The sequence below is a fragment of the Somniosus microcephalus genome, chromosome 12 (assembly GCF_052327205.1).
Source record: "Somniosus microcephalus isolate GS21.2 chromosome 12, FLI_Smic_1.0, whole genome shotgun sequence".
NCBI lineage: Eukaryota > Metazoa > Chordata > Chondrichthyes > Squaliformes > Somniosidae > Somniosus > Somniosus microcephalus.
In genome coordinates, this window is record NC_140998.1 from 3,038,295 (window position 1) to 3,060,170 (window position 21,876).

The 21,876-nt window shown below is 52.0% G+C and overlaps 1 protein-coding gene across 2 annotated transcripts; it reads right to left on the minus strand.

Annotated features, from left to right (window-relative positions):
• Positions 1 to 1,324: 1,324 nt before the first annotated feature.
• Positions 1,325 to 13,983, minus strand: LOC147108985 (protein c-Fos-like). 2 transcript variants are annotated; one of them, XM_086002532.1, is made up of 4 exons: positions 13,855 to 13,983; positions 3,467 to 3,667; positions 2,965 to 3,072; positions 1,325 to 2,239 (listed from the first exon to the last, which is right to left on the minus strand). In XM_086002532.1, the coding sequence occupies exons 1-4, from the start codon at positions 13,966 to 13,968 to the stop codon at positions 1,748 to 1,750; spliced, it is 915 nt and encodes a 304-aa protein (XP_085858658.1). In that variant the 5' UTR covers positions 13,969 to 13,983; the 3' UTR covers positions 1,325 to 1,747. The 2 variants fall into 2 exon arrangements, with proteins under 2 accessions (XP_085858658.1, XP_085858657.1); XM_086002531.1 differs by lacking the exon at positions 13,855 to 13,983 and adding an exon at positions 5,229 to 5,604.
• Between the last annotated feature and the right edge of the window lie 7,893 nt (positions 13,984 to 21,876).

Consider the following 21,876-nt stretch of genomic DNA (forward strand, 5'->3'; position numbering starts at 1 on the left):
CTTGATCAGTAATCTTTTGTGTGGAACCTTGTCAAATGCCTTTTGGAAGTCCAGATACACTACATCCACTGGTTCCCCTTTAGCCACCCTGTATGTTACGTCCTCAAAGAATTCGAGCAAATTTGTCAAACATGACTTCCCTTCATAAAACCATGCTGACTCTGTCCTATTAAATTATGTTTATCCAAATGCTCTGTTACTGTTTCCTTAATAATGGACTCCAACATTTTGCCAACCACAGATGTTAGGCTAACCGGTCTGTAGTTTCCAGCTTTTTGTCTACTTCCCTTCTTAAATAAGGGTGTTACATTAGCAGTTTTCCAATCTGCTGGGACCTTTCCTGAGTCCAGGGAGTTTTGGAAAATAATCACCAAAGCATCCACAATCCCTACCGCCACTTCTCTCAAGACCCTAGGATGTAGGCCATCAGGCCCGGGGGATTTATCTGCCTTAAGTCCCATTATTTTACCGAGTACCATCTCCTTAGTGATTTTAATCGTGTTTAGCTCCTCCCCCCCCCCCCCCCCATTGCCCCCTGTTTGTCCAGTGTTGGGATATTTTTAGTGTCCTCTACTGTAAAGACTGATACAAAATATTTGTTCAGCGTCTTTGCCATCTCCATGTTCCCCACCACTAATTTCCCAGTCTCATCCTCTAAGGGACCAATGTTCACTTTAGCCACCCTTTTTCTTTTTTTATAGCTGTAGAAACTCTTGCTGTTTTTATATTTTTTGCTAGTTTACTTTCATAATCTATCTTCCCTTTCTTAATTAATCTTTTAGTTATTGTTTGCTGGCTTTTATATGCTTCCCAATCTTCTATCCTCCCACTAAATTTGGCTACTTTACATGCCCTTGTTTTCAGTCGAATACTATCCTTTATTACTTTACTAAGCCACGGATGGCTGTCTTTTCTTTTACTCCCCTTTTTCCTCAGTGGAATAGATTTATCTTGAAAGATGTGAAATATCTCCTTGAATGTAGACCACTGCTCTTGTACCATCTTACACTTTAATCTGTTTTCCCAGTCCACTTTAGTCAATTCTACTCTCATACCTTCATAGTCTCCTTTATTTAAGCTCAGTACACTGGTTTGAGATCCAACTCTCTCATCCTCAAACTGATTTTGGAATTCAACCATATTATGGTCACTCAGTCCAAGGGGATCCTTTACTAGGACATTTTTTATTAATCCTGTCTCATTACATAGCTGACAGAAACATTCGCATCTTCACCTGGCTACAACTGCTGATCACCACCCCAAGTGTCCCTAGCCCACAGATGGTGAAGGTACAGATTGAGTCAAGAACACCACAACCATTCAATCATTTCAATCATTTTATTGATGTTAGCACAAGGCAAACACTTGGAATCCATCACATGGAAAATAGAAAAAATAAACCCATCTCTAAAAATAAATTAAATAAACCGTTTTCATGGAAAACTGATGTCAATATTCGAGACCACTGAACAGGATGAAGAGCAGGGTACATATTCTTTATTAGAAAATAAACTTTACAATAAATAATTTATATATTTATATATTAAGTGAAACACCATATTGCAATAACATACAGTAGTTGGTCAGACTAAACACATCTTTAGAATGATCTAGCACCGTGACTCCGGCCGCAGGTTAATGGGTGAAAGAGGTCAGGAGTTGGCCCGGCCCGGCCTGGCCCAGGGCCACACGAACAGCCCCTCCGCGGGCGGATCCATGCACCGGGCTAGGAGGAAGCGTCGGCTGCCTACAAGGCCAGCAGGGTGGGCGAGTTGAGCGAGTCGGACGAGTGCTCGCTGCCGCTAGCCGTGCCCTGCCGGTGAGTCACGCCGCAGAGGAGCGAGTCGGCCTCAGGATAGGTGAAGGCGAAGGAAGACGAGTAGGAACCGCCAGGGGTGGCCATCAGCACAGGTGTGCAGAGCGGCTCGCAGTCGGCCGGCAGGCTGGAGTAGAGCGGCTCCCAGTCGGCCAAGCTGATCAAATCCACGTCAGGTACCGAGCGGCCCGAGTCCGGCCCGCTGCCCAGCAGCAGTTCCTCGGCGAGTGGCTCCAGGCCGCGAGTGACCCTGGCGGCTGGGGGCTGGGGCGCCAGCGAGTGTGGGAAGCCTGACTCCAGCTCCGGGGCCTTGCAGAGCGGCCGGTGTGCAGCCAAGATCAACTCCAGCTTCTCCTTCTCCTGCAGCAGCTCACCGATCTCTGCCTCCAGCACCGACTTGTCGGCCTCCAGCTGCTCAGTCTCCTGCAGGCAACAAACTCAGATTAGACTCGAGGCTCCGTCAAGCCCAGACTCAAAGAAACCCCCGAGACCCACGGCCTCCCGCCCCAAACCTCAGCTTCCCGAGACCCCCGGCCCCGAACCCAGGGAAGGATGCGATTGCACTAGAAAGGGTGCAGAGGAGATTTACGAGGATGTTGCCTGGGCTGGGGAATTTTAGCTGTGAAGAAAGACTGGATAGGCTGGGGTTGTTTTCTTTGGAACAGAGGAGGCTGAGGGGAGATTTAATTGAGGTTTATAACATTATGATGGGTCAAGATAGAGTGGATAGGAAGGACCTATTTCCCTTAGCAGAGAGGTCAATAACCAGGGGGCAGAGATTTAAAGTAATTGGTGGAAGGTTTAGAGGGAAGTTGAGAAGAAGTTTTTTTTCCACCCAGAGGGTGGTGGGGGTCTGGAACTCACTGCCTGAAAGGGTGGTAGAGGCAGAAACCCTCATCACATTTAAAAAGTACTTGGATGCGCACTTGAAGTGACGTAACCTACAAGGCTACGGACCAAGAGCTGGAAAGTGGGATTAGGCTGGATCACGCTTTGTCGGCTGACGCGGACACGATGGGCTGAATGGCCTCCTTCTGTGCCTTCCATTTCTATGATTCAATCCACACCCCCTGCCCCCTGCGGTCGGCCCCGAACCATGGCCTCCCTGAGCAAACCCCCGCCCCAATAGCCCTCCTGCCCAGACTCACCATCTGCAGGGTGTCGGTCAGCTCCCGCCGCCGGTTACGGCACTTGGCAGCAGCCAGCTTGTTGCGCTCTCTCCGGACCTTCCGCTTCTCCTCGTCCTCAGGGCTCAGCTGTCAACAGAAAGGCGGAGGGTGAGTGCAGTGTCCCAGCCCGGCCCTCCGACACCAACCCATGTCTCCCTCCCCCAGTGTCCAGTCTCTCTCTCTTTCTTTCCCTTTCCCCCTCTCCACCCCCGCCAGTGTCCAGTCTCTCTCTCTCTCTCTCTCTTCCCCCCCCCCCCCCAGTGTCCAGTCTCTTCCCCCCCCCCCAGTGTCCAGTCTCTTCCCCCCCCAGTGTCGTCTCTCTCTCTCTCTACCCCCCCCAGTGTCCAGTCCCCCCCCCACCCCCAGTGTCCAGTCTCTCTCTCTTTTCCCCCCCCCACCCAGTGTCCAGCCTCCCTCCCCCACCCCCACCCCCCAGTGTCCAGCCTCCCTCCCCCACCAGTGTCCAGCCCCAGTGTCTCACCTGCTCAGCTTTGCCCCTCCGGCCAGAGTGTTTGGCGATGGGCGGCCTGTTGTAGGCGGGCAGGCTGGGGTTGTAGGGGTGAGTGCGGCCCGGGGCCCGGGGGGAGAGCAGTGTGGGCTGCACCAACCACTGCAGGTCCTGGCTGCTGCTGATCGCCGTCACTGTGGGTACGAAGGAGCCGCTCAGCTCAGCGCAGAAATCCTAGAGAGAGAGAGAGAGAGATACACACACAGTCAGACACAGCTCAACCAAAACTCGGCCCCAAACCCAGCCCAACATAACATAACAAATTAAGAAATAGGAGCAGGAGTCGGCCATACAGCCCCGCGAGCCTGCTCCGCCATTCAATGAGATCATGGCTAATCATCGACCTCAACTCCACTTTAGAAACATAGAAGATAGGAGCAGGAGTAGGCCATTCGGCCCTTCGAGCCTGCTCCGCCATTCAACGAGATCATGGTTGATCATCCAAACCCTAGCACCCGGTCCCTACACCGACAGCCATCCCACCCAAGCCCTATCCCAGTAACCCCGTAACCCCACATATTTAATCCCCCCTAACACTAAGGGCCAATTTTTATCGTAGCCAATCAACCTAACCCGCACATCTTTGGACTGTGGGAGGAAACCGGAGCACCCGGAGGAAACCCACTTTCCGGCACCAACCCCAAATATTCAAAAATCTAGCGATCTCGGTCTTGAATATACTCAATGACTGAGCCTCCACAGCCCTCTGGGGTAGAGAATTCCAAAGATTCACCGCCCTCAGTGAAGAAATTTCTCATCTCAGTCCTGAATGGCCGACCCCTTATTCTGAGACTGTGACCCCGGTTCTAGACTCCCCAGCCAGGGGGAAACATCCTCCCGGCATTAACCCCGTCTCCAACCCCCATAACCAGAAACCCCGGGGGGAGACACTGACTGTGTCTGTCTCTCCGAGTCAATACAGACAGAGCGCAGCACAAACCCCGCCCCCTGTTTACGGCCAGTTTGTGAATGGGGCGCGCGTCACCGCGCGGGACCCGGGCTATGAATAAACCGCCGCTGATTGGTCCAGAGCGGGAGCGTCACCAGCTGCTCAGACGTCACACTTTACGCAGAAGGCGCGTCTGGAGTCTCCATGAATGGAGCGGATTTATCAATGGAGCCGCTTACAACCCGCGGCAGGGGGCAGGGAGAGGGGGACCCGCGGCAGGGGGCAGGGAGAGGGGGTCCCGGGGGCAGGGAGAGGGGGACCCGCGGCAGGGGGCAGGGAGAGGGGGTCCCGGGGGCAGGGAGAGGGGGACCCGGGGGCAGGGAGAGGGGGACCCGCGGCAGGGGGCAGGGAGAGGGGGTCCCGGGGGCAGGGAGAGGGGGTCCCGGGGGCAGGGAGAGGGGGACCCGCGGCAGGGGGCAGGGAGAGGGAGTCCCGGGGGCCGGGAGAGGGGGCAGGGAGAGGGGGTCCCGGGGGGGGAGGGAGAGGGGGTCCCGGGGGGGGGGGCAGAGGGGGTCCCGGGGGGGGGGGCAGAGGGGGTCCCGGGGGGGGCAGAGGGGGTCCCGGGGGGGGAGGGAGAGGGGGGTCCCGGGGGGGGGGGCAGAGGGGGTCCCGGGGGGGGGGGGCAGAGGGGGTCCCGGGGGGGGGGGGCAGAGGGGGGTCCCGGGGGGGGGGGGGCAGAGGGGGTCCCGGGGGGGGGGGGGCAGAGGGGGGTCCCCGGGGGGGGGCAGAGGGGGGTCCCGGGGGTAAACCTCGCGGGCGCTGGGCTCCCGGACTCGGGCTCTGTACCTGGGCACTGCCGGCGGGACTGCCGATGCTGGAGAAGGAGTCGGCGGGCGAGTAGTATTGCGGGTCTCCCATGGAGGGCGAGTTGCTGCAGCGAGAAGCCGAGTCGTAATCTGCGGGGAAGGCCTGGTACATGGTGCGGGTCCTGGGCCGGGCTGTCCCGGGTCCGGGGGCGATGTCTCGGGGTGTCTGGCTGCAGAGTCCGGGAGCGGGGTGTCGGTGCTCGGTCTGTGTCGGTGCGGTGTCTCCGGGTCCCGGGAGCTGTGGGTCTCTGGCAGGGTGCCGGGTGCAGGGTGCCGGTGTCTCTCTCTCTGTGGCTGGGTGCTGGGTGCCGGGTCCGGGAGCTGTCTGTCTGCTTCTCTCTCTCGCCTCTCCGAGTACTTTGTTTTTCCGCCGCCGATCCGCCCCTTTTATTGAGGTTGGAATCGATGACGCGGGCTGGACTCTTCCATCTATCCTGGCGATGGGGGGGAATCCTCCGACAGACAAACCGCGACAAACACCGGCGATCCCGGCACAAAGAGCAGCAGCTCACCGCCCGCAGCATCAAATATCGACTCGGGCTCCTGGCCTCACTCGCCAGCTGCTGTAATAGGGCGGGTGCGGCTACTGTCAGTGCGGAGCGGACAGGCCCCCCTCCGGGTTAATGGGACAGCACCGCACCGGGAACCCGATGACGTACATGTCCTTATATGGAATTAATCCGAAGGCAAGTCGGGAACAGGAGTGCCGGGAACCGATAAACCAGCCCGGGACATACAGCCGGGGACACCCCCCCCCCCCCCAGCCCGGGACCCCCAGCCCGGGACACCCCCCCCACCCGGGACATACAGCCGGGGACCCCCCCCCAGCCCGGGACCCCCAGCCCGGGACACCCCCCCCCACCCGGGACATACAGCCGGGGACCCCCCCCCAGCCCGGGACCCCCAGCCGGGGACCCCCCCCCCAGCCCGGGACACCCCCCCCACCCGGGACATACAGCCGGGGACCCCCCCCCCAGCCCGGGACATACAGCCGGGGACCCCCCCCAGCCCGGGACATACAGCCGGGGACCCCCCCCCAGCCCGGGACACCGGGAGGCGGAGCCGGCGCTAATTGAACAAACCCCCGGCGGCTCTCCCCCGCCCCCGGAGCCTTGTTGCCGGGTGATGTAAACACCGGGAGCCCAGGCCGCCCCGCCCCGCTCTGCTGTTTACAAAGAGCCGCCCCGGGGGAGGGCCGGGCCGGGCCCAGTGTCTGTGATTGAAGGCATCACCTGGAAACCTAGCCGCAGCGCCGGTACAGCAAGATCCCACACTGCCAGCGCCTCGCAAGGGGCCGAGCCGCCGCCCTGCCTGCAAAATAAAGACAGCCCCCGCCTGGTTAGAAATAAATTCAGCAGAAAGCGGAGGCACTGGGCACCTGGGAGAGAGAGAGAGGGTCCGCGAGATCAAGGTTCACTTGAACTCAAAACTGCAGCAGGCGCCACACACACAGATTCTCAAACACCCGCACATTCCTGCATAATATCTCAGCTCTTTAGTTACATTTGAAGGTTGTGTCCTGACCCTGACTGACGATCCGATCATTTACTGATTGTCAACTCTGTGTACAATGTATAATAAATGCCGTGTAAGCTGTCATCCCCGGTATAGACGGATATCCCCAGTATAGTTCTAAGAGGTGGTGGAGAGATAGTGGATGCATTGGTTTTGATCTTCCAAAATTCCCTAGATTCTAGAATGGTCCCAGCGGATTGGAAGGTCGCAAATGTAACCCCGCTATTCAAGAAACGAGGGAGAGAAAAAACAGGGAACTACAGGCCAGTTAGCCTGACATCAGTTGTCAGGGAAATGCTGGAATTCATTGTTAAGGAAGTGGTATCAAGTCACTTAGAAAATCATAACATGATTAAGCAGAGTCAACGTGGGTTTATGAAAGGGAAATCGTGTTTGACAAATTTATTAGAGTTTTTTGAGGATGTAACTAGCAGGGTAGATAAAGGGGAACCAGTGGCTCCAAAAGGCATTCGATAAGGTGCCACATAAAAGATTATTACACAAGATTAGGGCTCATGGGGTTGGGGATTGGTTAATGGACGGAAAACAGAGAGTAGGGATAAACGGATCTTTTTCAGGTTGGCAGGCTGTAACTAGTGGGGTGCCGCAAGGATCAGTGTTGGGGCCTCAGCTATTTACAATCTATATTAATGACCTAGATGAAGGGACCGAGTGTAATGTATCCAAGTTTGCTGATGATACAAAGCTAGGCAGGACAGTAAGCTGTGAGGAGAACACAAAGATTCTGCAAAGGGATATAGATAGACTAAGTGAGTGGGCAGTAAGGTGGCAGATGGAGTATACACAGAAGTGCCAGGCAATGACTATCTCCAACAAGCGAGAGTCTAACCACCTCCCCTTGACATTCAACAGCATTACCATCAACGAATCCCCCACCATCAACAACCTGGGGGTCACCATTGACCAGAAACTTAACTGGACCAGCCACATAAATACTGTGGCAACAAAAGCAGGTCAGAGGCTAGGTATTCTAGTGTCTCACCTGATTCCCCAAAGCCTTTCCGCCATCTACAAGGCACAAGTAAGGAGTGTGATGAAATACTCTCCACTTGTCTGGATGAGTGCAGCTCCAACAACACTCAAGAAGCTCGACACCATCCAGGACAAAGCAACCCACTTGATTGGCACCCCATCCACCACCTTAAACACTCACTTCCTCCACCACTGGCGCACCGTGGCTGCAGTGTGTACCATCTACAAGATGCACTGCAGCAACTCACCAAGGCTTCTTCGGCAGCACCTCCCAAACACGCGACCTCTTCCACCTAGAAGGACAAGGGCAGCAGGCGCATGGGAACACCACCACCTCCAAGTTCCCCTTCAAGTCACACACCATCCTGACTTAGAAGTATATCGCCGATCCTTCATCGTCGCTGGGTCAAAATCCTGGAACTCCCTCCCTAACAGCACTGTGGGAGCACCTTCACCACACGGACTGCAGCGGTTCAAGAAGGCAGCTCACCACCACCTTCTCAAGGGCAATTAGGGATGGGCAATAAATGCTGGCCTTGCCAGCGACGCCCACATTCCATAAACAAAATAAAAAAATAACATAGGGAAATGTGAGGTTATTCACTTTGGTTGGAAGAATAGAAAAACAGAATATTTTTTAAAAGGTGAGAAACTTTCAAACGTTGGTGTTCAGAGAGATTTGGGTGTCCTCGTGCAAGAAACACAGAAAGCTAGCATGCAGGTACAGCAAGCAATAAGGAAGGCAAATGGCATGTTGGCCTTTATTGCAAGGGGGTTGGAGTATAAGAGTAAGGAAGTCTTGCTACAATTGTACAGGGCCTTGGTGAGACCACACCTGGAGTACTGGGCACAGTTCTGGTCTCCTTATCTAAGGAAGGATATACTTGCCTTGGAGGCGGTGCAACGAAGGTTCACCAGATTGATTCCTGGGATGAGAGGGCTGTCCTATGAGGAGAGATTGTGTAGATTGGGCCGATACTCTCTGGAGTTTAGAAGAATGAGAGGTGATCTCATTGAAACATACAAGATTCTGAGGGGGATTGACAGGGTAGATGCTGCGAGGTTGTTTCCCCTGGCTGGAGTGTCTAGAACTAGGGGGCATAGTCTCAGGATAAGGGGTCGGCCTTTTAAGACCGAGATGAAGAGGAATTTCTTCACTCAGGGTGTGGTGAATCTTTGGAATTCTCTGCCCCAGAGGGCTGTGAATGCTGAGTCGTTGAGTATATTCAAGGCTGAGATAGACAGATTTTTGGACTCTAGGGGAATCGAGGGATATGGTGATCGGGCGGGAAAGTGGAGTTGAGGTCGATGATCAGCCATGATCTTATTGAACTTATAGACTGATATCTCCAGTATAGTCTGTTATCTCCAGTATAGAGCTGGAAAGTGGGTTTAGGCTGGAGAGCTCTTTTTCAGCCGGCATAGGCACGATTGGCCAAATGGCCTCCTCTGTGCTGTAAATTTCTATGATTCTATGAAGTTCCCAGATGTTAGTGAGAAGGACTTTGCAGGGTCGACTGGCCTGGGTATGCCTTTGTCGTGTCCAGTGCCAGGGTCGATGCCAGGTGGTCCGTCCGGTTTTGTTCTTAGTGTACTTCTTTGTATCCTCCCATTGAGTGTCCCTCCCATTGAGTGTCCCTCCCATTGAGTGTCCCTCCCATTGAGTGTCCCTCCCATTGAGTGTATATTATTTAGGAAAGGAGCGAGAGAGAAAATAGGGAACTATAGACCAGTTAGCCTGACATCAGTTGAAGGGAAAATGCTAGAATCTACTATTAGGGATGTGGTAACAGGGCACTTAGAAAATCAGGGTTGATGAGGGCAGTGCGGTTGACGTGGTGTACATAGACTTCTATAAGGTGTTTGATAAAGTGTCACATAATAGGCTTGACAGCAAAGTTGAAGCCCGTGAGATAAAAAGCACAGTGGCAGCATGGATAGGGAATTGGCCAAGTGACAGGAAACAGAGAGTAGTGGTGGACGGTTGTTTTTCGGACTGGAGGAAGGTATACAGTGGTGTTCCCCAGGGGTCGGTACTAGGGCCACTGCTTTTCTTGATATATATTAATGACTTGGACTTGGGTGTACAGAGCACAATTTCAAAATTTGCAGATGACACAAAACTTGGAAGCATAGTGAACAGTGAGGAGGAGAGTGATAGACTTCAGGGGGGCATAGACAGGCTGGTGGAATAGGCAGACACGTGGCAGATGAAATTTAACCCAGAAAAGTGCGAAGTGATGCATTTTGGTAGGAAGAATGAGGTGAGGCAATATAAACTAAAGGGTAAATCCTAAAGGGGGTGCATGAACAGAGACCTGGGGGTATATGTGCACAAATCATTGAAGGTGGCAGGGCAGGTTGAGAAAGTGGTTAAAAAAGCTTACAGGATCCTGGGCTTCATAAATAGAGGCATAGAGTACAAAAGCAAGGAAGTTATGATGAACCTTTATAAAACACTGGTCTGACCTCAACTGGAGTATCGTGTCCAATTCTGGGCACCGCACTTTAGGAAAGATGTGAAGGCCTTAGAGAAGGTGCAGAAAAGATTTACGAGAATGGTTCCAGGGATGAGGAACTTCAGTTACATGGATAGACTGGAGAAGCTGGGGTTGTTCTCTTTGGAGCAGAGAAGTTTGAGAGGAGATTTGATAGAGGTGTTCAAAATCATGATGGGTCTCGACAGAGTAGATGGAGAGAAACTGTTCCCATTGGTGGAAGGGTCGAGAACACAAAAGGCATCAAGGGGTATGGGGAGAGAGCAGGAATATGGTATTGAGATAGAGGATCAGCCATGATCATATTGAATGGTGCAGCAGGCTCGAAGGGCCGAATGGCCGACTCCTGCTCCTATTTTTCTATCTTTTTATGAACCACAGGACTCAGATTTAAGGTGATTGGCAAAAGAACCAAAGGCGACATGAGGAAAAACTTTTTTATGCAGCGAGTGGTTATGATCTGGAATGCACTGCCTGAAAGGGTGGTGGAGGCAGATTCAATCATGGCTTTCAAAATGGAATTGGATAAGTACCTGGAGAAAAAGAAATTGCAGGACTACGGGGAAAGGGCGGGGAGTGGGACTAGCTGAAGGGCTACGGGGAAAGGGTGGGGGAGTGGGACTAGCTGAAGGGTTCCGGGGAAAGGGCGGGGAGTGGGACTAGCTGGAGGGCTCTTGCAGAGAGCCAGCACGGGCTTGATGAGCCGAATAGCCTCCTTCTGTGCTGTAACCACTCTAGGATTCTAGGATTGAAAACAAAGGCATACAATGTTGCCAAGATTGGTGGGAGACCAGAGGATTGGGAAATTTTTAAAAACCAGCAAAGGATGACTAAAAAAATAATAAAGAGAGAAGATGAATTATAAGAGTAAACTGGCAAGAAACATTAAAACAGATAGTAAGAGCTTCTACAGCTATGTAAAAAGGAAGAGGGTAGCTAAAGTAAACGTTGGTCCCCTAGAGGATGAGACTGGGGAATTAATAATGGGGAACGGGGAAATGGCAGAGACTCTGAACAAATATTTTGTATCTGTCTTCACGGTAGAAGACACTAACAACATCCCAATAATAGATAATCAAGTGGCCACAGGGAGGGGGGAACTAAAGACAATCACTATCACTAAGGAAATAGTACTTGGTAAAATAATGGGACTAAAAGACGACAAGTCCCCTGGACCAGATGGCCTGCATCCCAGGGTCTTAAAAGAAGTGGCTGCAGAGATAGTGGATGCATTGGTTGCAATATACCAAAATTCCCCGGACTCTGGAGAGGTCCCAGCGGATTGGAAAACTGCAAATGTAACACCCCTATTTAAGAAAAGAGGAAGACAGAAAGCAGGAAACTATAGACCAGTTAGCCTAACATCTGTTGTTGGGAAAATGTTGGAGTCCTTCATTAAGGAAGCGGTAGCAGGGCATTTGGAAAATCATAATACAGTCAAGCAGAGTCAGCATGGTTTTATGAAAGGGAAATCATGTTTAACAAACTTGCTGGAGTTCTTTGAGGAGGTAACAAGCAGGGTGGATAAGAGTGAGCCAGTGGATGTGGTGTATTTGGATTTCCAAAAGGCATTCGATAAGGTGCCACATAAAAGGTTACTGCAGAAGATAAGAGCTCACGGAATTGGGGGTAATATATTAGCATGGATAGAGAATTGGCTAACTAACAGAAAGCAGAGAGTCGGGATAAATGGGTCATTTTCCGGTTTGCAAACGGTAACTAGTGGGGTGCCACAGGGATCGGTGCTGGGGCCTCAACTATTTACAATCTACATTAATGACTTGGATGAAGGGACCGAGTATAATGTAGCCAAGTTTGCAGATGATACAAAGATGGGTGGGAAAGCATGTTGTGCAGTGGACTTAAAGAAACTGCAAAGGGATATAGACAGGCTAAGTGAGTGGGCAAACATTTGGCAGATGGAGTATAATGTGGGAAAGTGCGAGGTTATACACTTTGGCAGGAAAAATAAAAAAACAAATTATTTAAATGGAGAGAGATTACAAAATGCTATGGTTCAGAGGGACCTGTGGGTCCTTGTGCATGAAACACAAAAAGTTAGCATGCAAGTACAGCAAGTAATCGAAAAGGCAAATGGAATGTTGGTCTTTATTTCAAGGGGGTTAGAGTCCTGCTACAACTGTAGAAGGTATTGGTGAGACCACACCTGGAGTACTGCGTACAGTTTTGGTCTCCTTATTTAAGGATGGATATACTTGCATTGGAGGCAGTTCAGAGACGATTCACTAGGTCAATTCCAGAGATGAGGGGGTTGACTGATGAGGAAAGGTTGAACAGATTGGGCCTATACTCATTGGAATTTAGAAAAATGAGAGGTGATCTTATTGAAACATACAAGATACTGAGGGGGCTCGACAGGGTAGATGCAGAGAGGATGTTTCCCTCATGGGGAAATCTAGAACTCGGGGGCTGATGAGCCAAATAACTGCCTGAATCCAAGAGGTTAACGCTTAAAACTAAAGGCTTTTATTAAGTAAGAACATGGCATCAAGTTAACACAGGGCAGCCATCATTCATCACCGACCCAGCCCTTATGAGGAGGATCCAGAGGGGCGGGGCTAGGGAGGAGCATTAGTGGTTACATCTGTAGAACATTCCAGACATTAGCAAGTACAACAACAACAGACAATAGAAATGCCAGAACACAGAGTTATTTCATCACAGGGGCACAGTCTCAGAATAAAAGGTCGCCCTTTTAGAACTGAGATGAGGAGGAATTTCTTCTCTCAGAGGGTCGTAAATCTGGAATTCTCTGCCCCAGAGAGCCGTGGAGGCTGGGTCATTAAATACATTTAAGGTGGAGATAGACAGATTTTTACAAGATAAAAGAATTAAGGGTTATGGGGAGCGGGCTGGAATTGGCTTTTGGTAGGAAAAATAGAAAAGCAGAGTATTTTTTAAATGGTGAGAGATTGGGAAATGTTGGTGTTCAGAGGGACCTGGGTGTCCTTGTACACGGATCACTGAAAGTTAACATGCAGGTACAGCAAGCAATTAGGAAAGCAAATGTTACGTTGGCCTTTATTACAAGAGGATTTGAGTATAAGAGTAAAGACATCTTACTGCAATGATATAGGGCCCTGGTGCGACCACACCTGGAGTATTGTGGACAGTTTTGGTCTCCTTACCTAAGGAAGGATATACTTGCCATAGAGGGAGTGCAACAAAGGTTCACCAGACTGGTTCCTGGGATGGGAGGGAATCAAGGGATATGGGGATAGTGCAGGAAAGTGGAATTGAGGTAGAAGATCAGCCATGATCTTATTGAATGGCGGAGCAGGCTCGAGGGGCCGAATGGCCTACTCCAGCTCCTTGTTCCTACTCCCTTAATATCTTAAAATCTATCGATCTCTGTCTTGAATATACTCAACGACTGAGCCTCCACAGCCCTCTGGGGTAGAGAATTCCAAAGATTCACCACCCTCTGAGTGAAGAAATTTCTCCTCATCTCAGTCCTAAATGGCCGACCCTTTATTCTGAGACTGTGACCCCTGGTTCTAGACTCCCCGGCCAGGGGAAACATCCTCCCTGTTAAGCCCCTTAAGAATTTTATATGTTTGACCTCCGAAGATGCATTACCTTGCTAAGTTGCATCTGCCAACCTGTCCTCCTTTTACATTGTTCCTCACTGTTTTCGGTAGGTGTGTAGCTGAACCATGCTTGCATCTGGTGGAATGTGAACTCAACCTCCATGATCAGGTTATTGCCCTTTGCTGGCACCGCTGACGATTCCTTCCATCACTTTACTGGTGATTGGGAGGGTGTTGCCAGGATGGTGATTGGCTGTGTTAGATTGATCCCGCGATTTGTGGAGAGGTCACAGCTGGCTAATGCTGGAGTGTGACGTCCTAACGCCCCTCCGGCATTGCTACACATCTCGGAGTCTTTCCAATAGGAGCACGGGCTGGAATAAACTCCGGATAAAGGGCAGTCAGACAGAGCTGGGCTCCAGGGACACAGGAGGTTGGGGCGACGAGAGATTCGGAGCCTGCCCCTGGTGTCTGTCCGAGGTTCAGCCGGTCCCAGCGCTGCAGCAGCCTGCTGCCAGTAACTACAGCTTGGCAGGAGTTGGCAGCTCGCCCCGGCCTCTGTAACCGCATTCCCCGACCGACAGCCGCGTGTTTTCTGGGAATCCCTCTCCAGGGGCCCCATAAATAGTCTGACAGCTCCAGTCCTCACAACACAAGCCTCGATCATTGGCTCCAGTCCCAGGCACAGGCAATGATCACAGCGAACACATCACATCCAGTGTGTTAGCAGTCAGGGTCCAGCCCTGTGCTTGGGCTGTGAGCAGCTGCTAAACATTATCATACATTAGATCGAAAAGCAGCATTTCCTCTGAATGCATCCTTTCCAGATGATACGTATTGTGCAGAAAAACAGAAAAAATGTGAGACCAACATGTGGAATTAATTAGAGTTAAACAAGCAATGTAGGGAATATTTATCCAATAACTCACTCACAGTAAAGCGAGTCCCGTGCAGTGCAGTGAAATTCTGTATTCATATAATGTGCTGTGCTGGTGATGTGGGCGTATTGGTCATTATGTACGCCTATGCTTTATTTATTACTAGATACAAGCATAAATTATTCATCTTGTTATGGCCATGTGTCTGTGCACTCATTCTCACCCAGCCTGTGCCAATGCAGTCACTACATTACCTCAGCGACCTCTCCTGTACTCCTACAGCGAGCCCTCGTGATCTGCAAAGCTCCATCATTGCAGCCCTCCCTTTCATCGTCTATCTCGGACACCATCTGCACCAGCAACTACAGCTTGCATTTATATAGCGCCCTCAATGTAGAAAAACATCCCAAGGTGCTGCACGTATACAATAATCAGACAAACCTCAGCGGCAAGGCAAAGAGAGAGATATTAGATGGGGTGATGAAAAGCTTGGTCAAAGTGGTGGGTTTTTTGGAGGGTCTTAAGGGCAGAGAGAGAGGTGAAGAGACAGAGGTTTAGGGAGAGAATCCCACAGAGTGGGGTCTAGGCAGCTGAAGGCACGGCCGCCAATGGTGGGGTGAAGGGAGAGAGGATGCAGGGGATCAGAATCAAAGCAAAGAGTTCGGGGGTGGGGGTGGTGTTGTAGGACTGGAGGAGGTTACTGAGAAAGAGAGGGGTGAGGCCCTGGAGGGATTTAAGCATGAGGATGAACAAGGATGGGGTCAGCTACACACGGCAAGCAATAGGTGAGGAACAGTGCAGAAGGTTACAGGATACAGGCAGGTGACAGATGCAACTTAATGAGATGTGAGGTGAGGCACATTAGAAGAATAAACAGTGCAGTGTACATTCAAAGGAACAATGTGCGAGACGTCTGCACTTCAGTAAGGACGTCCTCACTCAAATCTGCCACCTGCTGCGGCCACAACTACACCTCAGAGCAGGGCGAGGTCCACATTGCCAATGGCTGTGAAGGTGACTGTGACCATGGACATTTGTGCACCTGTCTCCTTCCAGGCTGGAGCAGGAGATATTTGCAACTCCTCGCAGTTTGCCGTCCACTGTAAAGCAAGGGAGGTCACTGAGGCTCTCTATTCAAACAGAGCTTACTACATTTCATTCTCTCTTGCCAGAGAACAGCAGGCAGATTCGCTAGGATCGCAGGCTTCCCCATGGTGCAGGGTGCCATTGACTGCACACACATCACTTTATGGGCGCTGCATGCCAACTCTGCCATGTACTGGAACTGAAAGGGATTCCACTCCCTCAATGTCCAGCTGGTGTGCGACCATCAGCAGCGAATCATGCAGGTCAATGCATGGTATCCTGGCAGCGGTCATGATGCCTTCATTCTGCGGCAATCCGCTGTGCCATCTGCATTTGAGCTGCCACGACAAACCAAAGGGTGGCTACTGGGCGACAAGGGCTATCCGCTGATGACATGGCTCATGACTCCGGTGAGCAACCCACACACACGTGCACAGCATTTATACAATGAAAGCCATGCTGCCACATGAAATGTGATAGAGCAGACCATTGGCGTGCTGGGAAAAAGCATCCGCTGCCTGGACCGCTCTGGAGGAGCCCTGCAGTACTTGGCTGCGCGGGTGTCAAAATTCGTGGTGCTCTGCTGCACGCTGCACAACCTTGCCATCATAAGAGCACAGCCCTTACCACCAGCTATATGGTGAGCAGCTGAGGAGGAGGAGGAGTCATAGAGACATAACGACACAGAAGGAGGTCATTCAGCCCATCGAGTCCGTGCCGGCTCTCTGTAGCGCAATCCAGTCAGTCCCATTCCCCCGCTCTATCCCCGTAGCCCTGCAAGTTTATTTCCCTCAAGTGCCTATCCAGTCATGTAAGGGTAACCAGGAGAGCTTCTTCTCCCCGAGACAGACCCTCTGATATAAAGGGTCGACGTCCGCCTTATTTCCAATCAATCACTCGGAGTCCGGAGGTTCGTTCAGTAAAGCAACTTTATTTACAAGCCGACAGGGGAGACACTCCTGCTGGGATGAATGCTCTCCGATTGCTAAGATCCCCTGCCTTATATACAGTTTTTTTGTTCTAATTCATGGCTTACATCATGCAGTTGATTTCGGGTGCAAATTCTTGCAACCCGTGTGCACATTTTGACTGTTACATAGTCCTGTGACCCCATATGTTATCTTTACCATATTCCTCAATTGAAAGCTAACGGTTTGTGCCCATTATTCAGGTAGCAACTGACAGTTTGACCATTTGACCACATTCCACCATACTTCCCTATGGGACATGTACATTGGATATATGTTCAGTTCCTAAATTCCCTTATTTTAGCCCTTTTAACTCTTTTAAGTCTCCCCTTGAAAACATTGAGGGGGAGAAATTCGGTATCGCCCCGTTTGGGGCACCATTATTGACCGTGCGCAAAGTTTAGCGCCTGGCGCTAATTATCACCTCCAACTGCAAACTTGGCTTCTATCGCCCCTGGAGGTGATTGGAGCGCTAAATCAGGTGTTATACACCTCTCTTAAGGCGCTACCTCAGAGTGCGGGCGAAGCTCATGTGATGTCAGTTCGCAATGGAACACAGACACACTGGCGCCGGCCAGTTCTTAAAGGGGAGGGTCGATCTTGCTCTCCAGCCACACCCTGCTCATTGCTGCCTTGAATCTTGGCCTGGACAGACCTGAATTTGAATTCTGCTGCAAAGAAGAATGGAGAGGCCCAGGGAACGAGCTCAGCACTTCAGCGAGCGGGCCTTGGTGGCTCTGGTTGGCGCAGTGGAGCGCCGAAGATCAATACTGTACCCAGAGAGTGGCAGGAGACCGTTGCCAAGTGATTATAGAAGAGTCTGGAGGGAGATGACTCAGCATAGCTCCTCCAGGAGCATGGTGCCCAGGACCCACACCCAATGTTGGAAGAAGTTCAACGGCCTCACTTGGGTGGTCAGGGTGAGTGGCTGCTTTTCAATTCCTCTACATCCCTCCATCTCAACCTCACTCTGTGCCCAGAGGGTTTAAAAACCCCAAATGCCCAACACTCATCCAGGACCTATGGACATCTCATAAAACACACACGCACATTCCACACCTTGCATACATTAAGGGCTATTCAGCTACAGGAGGCACATCAGGCAAGACCATGGCTGCATATTTTCTCAGACGCCATCCTTTTTCTTGCAGGCCCAAGCTATCTCATAATAGGCGCCAACAGCAATGGATGGGTGGAGGGCCGGCTGACCTACACACCCTCAGCGATCTGGAGGCGCTCGTCCACAGGATCGTCGCAAGCCGGGTGATAGGTCCCGTCGCCCCTGGAGCGGTCGACCCCCTTCGGGACAGCAATGGTAAGTTCATCAGCTTTCTCTCCTCTCTCATTCCACTTGCCCCTCACAACACCAGCCTTTTATACTTTCAATCCAACTTACTGTCTCCAGTCCTTGATCCCTTACTGCCACCCTGTCCTGATGCTAAAGCCACTCTTGTACCTCCCTGCTTTCAGATAGTGAACCACCAGCTGAGCAGCCTGTCCCTCAAACTACCAGTGGGAGTGACGCCACAGGCGAGGAGGAATAGGAAGCCGGAGCCTCAGCGCCAGCGTCTCCCGAGGGAGCCCATGCCCACACTGGGACCACGCCTTCTCTGGAGGGGAGCAGGGGGGAAGGGTCTGAGGGTGAAGCTCCGGGACCCAGCGGGCTGCAGCAATGCAATGGGGGTGGGGAAGCTCGGGGGCCATCTCCCCGGAGTGAGAGTAGACCAGCGAGTCCTGCTGCACTGGACGCAGAGGAGGAGCAGCTCATCGTTGAAATGAACACCCGGGTGGTGGACATGCACACTCAGCTCATGGGTGCAATGGGAAGGGTGCCCGAAAGCATTGATGGACTGGTAAGGAGTGTGGAGCACTCCGCTGTAGCACAGTCCGATGCAACGCAACGGCTTAGTGCTGCAATTCAGTCACTGGCTGCTGCAATCCAGTCTCAGACTACTCTCATGCAGTCTCAGGTTGATGTCACGCAAGCACTGACTGCTGCCATCGTCGCTGGGTCGGCCACATTGCCCCGGGAATCTCACGGCGCCGCAGCAGGCCAGCAATCTGTGCTCCAGCAGATTGCTCTGGATGCTGAGATCCTGCCCCGTGGGAATGCCAGTGTGTCGGTCGAGCAGGGAGGTGCTGTCCTCTCTCAGGATAACAGCATTCCTGCTCCCACCACTGTCACTTCCCCATTGCACTTGCCACCGCCTGCAACGCAGCCAGCCCAGATTGCTGCCGCCCATGTAGAGTTGGTGCAGTCTGCAGCCAGGGCCTTCAGGCCCTGAGCTGGTCGAGGGCGTCCTTCAAGGGCATCTGTAGTCTCAGGAGCCTTTCACCAGCCTTGCTGCAGCCACTGGGGCCCCATTACAGAGGAGCAGTAGGGTGGGAAGGGAGGGAAGTGCACAGGGGATGGAGATCACCCTCAAAGGGCAAACAGTAGGAGGTCTAAATAAATGGTGGGAATGTTTGTAGTAGAGGTCGAGGTTCATCTGATAACATTGGTTTACTGTTTTGGCGTTTTTCTCCAGCTTGTGAGAACCAGTTCTGTAAATTCATGATTTGTTGTGTTTGTTTCTAGTTGTTTGTCCTGAATAAATGACACACACAGAGTTTGTTAAATAAAAAAGTTGTATTCAAAATGTACATGTTTGGCCTTTGGAATCATTGCAGCCTTGGCCGGCTATAGGGGGTGCGGGTCACTTTCCATCATGTTGTTCTCAATGGCAGAAGCCATTTCCTCAGTAGGGGCCTAGAAGCGGCTTGGTATCAGCCATTGACGGACGGCCCTTGCAGTGGCAACATTGTGGGCCTCCCTCCCACCTTGGTGCTGCTGCTGATCATCCTCCTCCTCTTCCTCCTCCTCCCCTCTTCCTTATCCTCCTCCTCCTCCGGTGGTGCACCAATCCCTGGTGGCATTGGCTGGGTCCTGAGGATTGCCAGGTTATGCAGCATGCAGCACACAACTATGAAGAGGGAGACTCACTCAGGCGAGTACTGCAGGGCTCCTCCTGAGTGGTCCAGACAGCGGAACCGTTGCTTGAGCACACCGATCGTCTGCTCAATGATGTTCCTGGTGGTGATATGGCTCTCATTGTATCGCAGCTCAGCAGAGGTGTTGGGGTTACGGAGCGGTGTCATCAGCCAGGTGCTGAGTGGATAACCCTTGTCCCCGAGGAGCCAACCACTTGGCTGATGCAGTGCCTGGAAAAGTTCTGCCACACCAGTCTGGCTCAGGATGAATGCATCGTTGCTGCTGCCAGGATAGCGGGCATTGACTGCGAGTATCAGCTGTCTGTGGTCACAGACCAACTGGACGTTTAAGGAGTGGAACCCCTTTGCGGTTTCGGAAAACCGCTGCATTTTCATGCGGTGCCCGCAATGCCACATGCGTGCAGTCAATGGCGCCCTGCACCATGGGGAAGCCCGCTATCCTCGCAAAGCCACATGCGCGTTCATGCTGTTTGGCCCGGGTCATCGGGAAAGAGATGTACTGGCGTCTCCTTTTATAGAGGGCACTTCTGACCTCCCGGATATAGCTATGGACCACGAACTGGGAGATATTGGCGATGTCCCCAGTAGATGCTTGAAAGGAGCCAGTGGCATAAAAGTTCAGAGCCACTGACACCTTCACTGCCACCACAGAGACGTCCTGGTCCTCAGTAGAGGCTGCAGATCTGGCTGTAGCAGGTGGCAGAGCTCAGTGACCACCTCCTTGCTGAAGCGCAGCCTGCGCAAACACTGCTCCTCAGACAAATTAATGTAGGAGAATTGTTGGCGAAATACCCTGGGAGGGTAAGGTCTCCTGTACAGAGGCCTGTTGGCCCTCCTCCCTCTGGCCATGTTTGCCACTCTCTCTCTGCGTCTCTGATGCCTCTGATTCTGCAGGTGCAGAATGATGCCCCAAATCAGTGCAGCCCCCCAAGTCTCATCTAAATCGATGCAAGGAAGGTCAAATCAAAAAGAACCTGCAAAGTGCTGCTCAGTAGCCAAAACTCCTTCACACAGCGTTGAATCTCTCCAGAAGTCTCTCTCTCTCTCAGAATGCGTGGTGCAAAAATGTCTCCGACAAAAAATGGCAGGTAGAGGCCGCCTTTAAACAGCGCTCCCCCAGCCACACACCGACTGCAAAATGTTCCCCTCTACCTGTCGTTGCTTGCGGCAGGCGGTAAGGCAGGGGGCGCCACTCAATATCTGGTCCGGGGCGCTACCGGGGCATTGCACGCTCGACTGACGTCATGATCTGCGGGCGCAGGAGATTGTGGCGGTAGAGTTTAGCGCCACTGCAAAATATCTGGTCAATTTCAGGAGCGGCGCAAACATCGCCGCGCCCGGGCGCTAGTGGCTTTGCGCCCCATTAGCGCCCTCTTAGGGTGCAAATGGGAGGCGCTAATCAACCGAATTTTTCCCCAAGTGTCTCTGCTTCCACCACTCCCGTCGGCAGCAAATTCCAGGTCCTCACCATTCGCTGCATAAAAAAAGCTTTTCCTCGCATCCCCCCTGTATCTCTTGACCAAAACCTTAAATCTGTGTCCCGAGTCCTTGTACCATCAACTAGTGGGAACAGCCTTTCCCCGTCTAGCCTATCCAAACCCATCATAATCTTGTACACCTCTATCAAATCACCCCTCAACCTCCTTTGCTCTAATGAAAACAAATCCAGCTTCTCCAACCTGTCCTTGTAGCTAAGATCCCCCATCCCCGGAACCATTCTGGTAAATCTCCTCTGCACCCTCTCAAGGGCCTTCACATCCTTCCTAAAGTGTGGTGACCAGAACTGGACGCAATATTCCAGTTGAGGCCTAACCAGCGCTTTATAAAGGTTCAGCATAACTTCTCTACTTTTGTACTCAATACCTCTATTTATGAAGCCCAAGATCCCATATGCTTTGCTAACCACTCTCTCAATATGTCCTGCCACCTTCAGGGACCTCTGCACATTAACTCCCAGGTCCCTCTGTCCCTGCACACTCTTTAAAACTGTGCCATTAAGTGTATATTGCCTCTCCCTGTTCCTTCTGCCAAAATGCATCACCTCACACTTCTCTGTATTAAATTCCATCGGCCACAGGAGGAGGAAGAAGAGGAGGTGGAGGAGAAAGAGGAAGGGAGGAGGCAACCTAGATAGCCCCTTTCTGCCCA